The sequence below is a fragment of the Nilaparvata lugens genome, chromosome 7 (genome assembly GCF_014356525.2).
Source record: "Nilaparvata lugens isolate BPH chromosome 7, ASM1435652v1, whole genome shotgun sequence".
NCBI lineage: Eukaryota > Metazoa > Arthropoda > Insecta > Hemiptera > Delphacidae > Nilaparvata > Nilaparvata lugens.
The window spans coordinates 61,334,700-61,338,605 of record NC_052510.1 but is presented as its reverse complement, the minus strand read 5'-3'; the positions used below and the strand labels follow the sequence as shown (position 1 = coordinate 61,338,605).

General features: G+C 38.9%; 1 protein-coding gene across 1 annotated transcript; it reads left to right on the top strand.

Annotated features, from left to right (window-relative positions):
* The first annotated feature begins 1,816 nt into the window (after positions 1 to 1,816).
* Positions 1,817 to 2,695, top strand: LOC120352240 (protein PELPK1-like). Its single transcript, XM_039432002.1, has one exon. It carries the CDS (start codon positions 1,817 to 1,819, stop codon positions 2,693 to 2,695), a length of 879 nt encoding a protein of 292 aa, XP_039287936.1.
* Positions 2,696 to 3,906: the final 1,211 nt, after the last annotated feature.

Here is a 3,906-nt window from a genome sequence, read left to right as displayed (position 1 = left end):
ATGTAAAGTATTGTGACTGAACGTGTCTAATCTTGTCTTGACTAACAATTTGTGTTTGCCTAGCCTTACGGTGAACAAAACATTCGTTTTGCTGAAATGTGCAAAATTCCAATTTTTTATGCTAGCCCCTCGCCCCATGAATTGTGCAATATTAATCAATTTGTAAACATATTTTAGAGTTTTTTGTTGTTAATTTGAAAATTTAACACATAATATTATTTTGACCAAGTCTCAACTGGATTTATTCAGAGTTTAGTCATTGTCTATTGGTTCCAAAAATGTGAATAATATTGTAATATCTGTTGAAGCATTTCATTGGTTTTTCTTATACAACCAGGATATGAGTTTTGAACATTAAAGTTGTTGTTGTGTGTTTTCATATAAGGTTTAAACTAGCTATTAAATAATAAGATAAGGTAGCGGTTTGACTCATTAGTGCAAATTATTAGTGCACTTATTTAGTCGCGCTAATAAGCTATCGCTTAGATAATCATGCGCCTGCTTCTCCCCTTGGAAGGGTGACCGCTTGAGCCTTCCTCTGAATATGATTCATGATTGTAAAATCGCTTTCCGGTGGGACTCAATTCTCAGAGTTTCAACAGGTCGAAACGCCGTCAGTGCTACAAAATGTGTTTCCACTTCAAAAGTGTTTTTCAATTGAAGTTAACATTAATATTGGAAAATAAAATGGATTCACAACACAATAAAGTTTCTAATTATAATCTGTCCGTTGATAATCTTAATAAACTTGATGACAACTAGAATAGTTGTCTAAAAATGTCAAGAATTAATTGTAAAATTACAAACATGTTTCAACACTTATGGTGTCATCTTCAGTATTAGTCATCTTACAATATTCAAGATTCCTTAAGTTTATTGAGATTATCAACTGACAAACTATAAGTAGAAGGCTTACTGTGTTGTAAATAAATCTTCTTCTCTACTATAAATTGAAAAACACACTGAAGTGGAAAAACTTACTTTTTAGCGGTGCAAGCGTTTTGGCATGTTGAAACTCCGAGAATTGAGTCTGAAGATGACCAGCAAGCTAAAAAGTAAGTGCTTCCAATTTTAACTTGAAGAAACCTTATACCAATATTCCCGATAGATATGCCCTTACTTTGAACAAAGTATCACCGCTGTCCTTGTAGAAGGAATCTGTACTTTTAAGGAAGCTAGTATAGAATATTTCCACTACATCTCACCAAAAACAGTATTTCAACCATAGAAAAAAAGATGGCATAAGAAGATATAGATATCCCATTGTATAGGTTGTTTTATGTTACAAATTTCAAACCGATTTTTTGTTAACTCAAGCCGATTACTGTCGACTTATGTCTAGTATTACCGTTTTGTTGGCGTGAGAGTCTAAAGGTGCGTACAGATATACGCGCCGCGAACATGAGCAATTCACTTTCAATCAGCTGACTATATCTGTATTTTTACAGAAATAGTAAAACGGTAAGATACAGATATAAAAAGCTTGGCATCAGCTGATTAAAAGTGAATTGCTCATGTTCGCGGCGCGTAAATCTGTACGCACCTTAAGAACGCCACAGTATGAGATACTACCAGCGACACATAGCTTCAGAAAATCAACTACTAGGAATATTGGCTTGAGTTAATATAAACACCTTATACCATGGTATCTCTTATACTATCTTTTCTCTATGATCTGAACTCAATAAACTTGTTAATCTTGATAAACTATGCCTTTCTGGCTTATTTAGTGATCTTTTGAATAAAATTTTTAATGAGAAGTGAACTTTGATTTTTCAGAGCATGCAGTCCAATTGGCCTGGGCACTATAATTTGGATGCCCAGCCTGGAGACAGGCGGGGGGAACAAGTTATCGATTACAACCATTCCGGTGGATACAGTAGACGAGGTCCTAGTACTTCCGGTGCATATGATACTCAAGGCCCCAGCAGTTCCGGTGCATACGTTAGACGAGCCCCCAGCACTTCCGGTGCTTATGGTACTCAAGGCCCCAGCAATTCCGGTGCATATGCTTACCAAGGCCTTAGCACTTCCGGTGCATATGCTGCTCAAGGCCCCAGCAGTTCCGGGGAATACGTTAGACGAGCCCCCAGCACTTCCGGTGCATATGTTACTCAAGGCCCCAGCAGTTCCGGTGCATATGCTGCTCAAGTCCCCAGCAGTTCCGGGGAATACGTTAGACGAGCCCCCAGCACTTCCGGTGCATATGTTACTCAAGGCCCCAGCAGTTCCGGTGCATATGCTTACCAAGGCCCCAGCACTTCCGGTGCATATGCTGCTCAAGTCCCCAGCAGTTCCGGTGCATATGCTGCTCCAGGCCCCAGCAGTTCCGGTCCATATGCTGATCCAGGCCCCAGCAGTTCCGGTGCATATGCTGCTCAAGTCCCCAGCAGTTCCGGGGAATACGTTAGACGAGCCCCCAGCACTTCCGCTGCATATGCTATTCAAGGCCCCAGCAGTTCCGGTCCATATGCTGATCCAGGCCCCAGCAGTTCCGGTGCATATGCTTACCAAGGCCCCAGCACTTCCGGTGCATATGCTACTCAAGGCCCCAGCAGTTCCGGTGCATATGCTGCTCAAGGCCCCAGCAGTTCCGGTGGATACGTTAGACGAGCCCCCAGCACTTCCGGTGCATATGCTGCTCAAGGCCTCAGCAGTTCTGAAGGATATGGGCCAATTGCAAGAAAATTGCTAGGACAAGATGGGCAATCTGGAGATGCTTCAAAAGGTACAGTACCAGTTCACTAAATCTACTTATTACTTATCTTCTAAACTTACCTCATAAATTTATTATTACTAGTAGTCCTGTGAACAGTAGACCTCACGCTGTATTCTCATCCACAAGTACCTGATTGAAACTTTAGACCTTATGGAAATACAGCAATAGACTGGCTTCTCCACACATCTGTGTGATCACTTGTCAGCTGATTTATGATGAATAATTCTATAGTCTGATTTTTACTCTAATATTAGCGTATGAAGGAGGTTCCTTTTTCCTTTTATATTATCTTTGAAGTGTAAAATTTCCAAAAACCTTGTATATACGTCGACGCGCAATTAAAAAAGGAACATACCTGTCAAATTTCATGAAAATCTATTACTGCCTTTCGCCGTAAATGCGCAACATATAAACATTTAAACATTAAGAGAAATGCCAAACCGTCGACTTGAATCTTAGATCTCACTTCGCTCGGTCAATTATTATTTTAAATTTAGTATTTATTAATTCGCCAAAAACAAAATAAGCTTAAAAAATGAATATATATGCTACTACATTAAAGCATAAAGATACAGGGTGTCCCACGACAGGTGTAACAGCCGAAGACTGATTCATAGATTCTACTTAGAATTTGTAATAAAATTTGTCTAGCAACATTTTTCATATCGAGATAGTTTTTAATATTTGTCGATTTTTCGATATTTTTTAAAAGCATCAATAACTAGAAACTATCAGTCAATATATAATTCAAAGGATATGGTTGAGAAGAGGAAGAAATTATCAATAAGATTCTTAAAATTTGACGTTTTTGAACTTTTTATGAGCGCCTCATTTCATCAAGTTGAAAAATTCGTAGAGTTCAAAGCCAAATTTCAAACAGTTTGAAACCGCTTATTCCATCTTGATAGTGTACTCTATAAAAAATGTTTGCAAATAATGGTGTGCACAGTCATCGGGAATGATTTGTTACTCAAATAAAATATGTTCAGTGATAGTCTCTCCCTCTTACATATCTCGTAAACATCAGATAATTAAGAAGTACAGTAAGGATCAACTCACACTTACGCGACTCAGGTCGAGAAGAGTCTCTACTCTAGTCGAGAGCATGTGTTTTCAAGTGGTAACGTCGCGGAGGCTAGAATCGACTGGTCTGAGTGTCACCATTATTTGGAAACACATGCGCTGGA

What these genes read in the sequence shown, in the direction of transcription:
- LOC120352240 (XM_039432002.1), top strand. Translation starts at nt 1,817, where the DNA reads ATGCCCAGCCTGGAGACAGGCGGGGGGAACAAGTTATCGATTACAACC.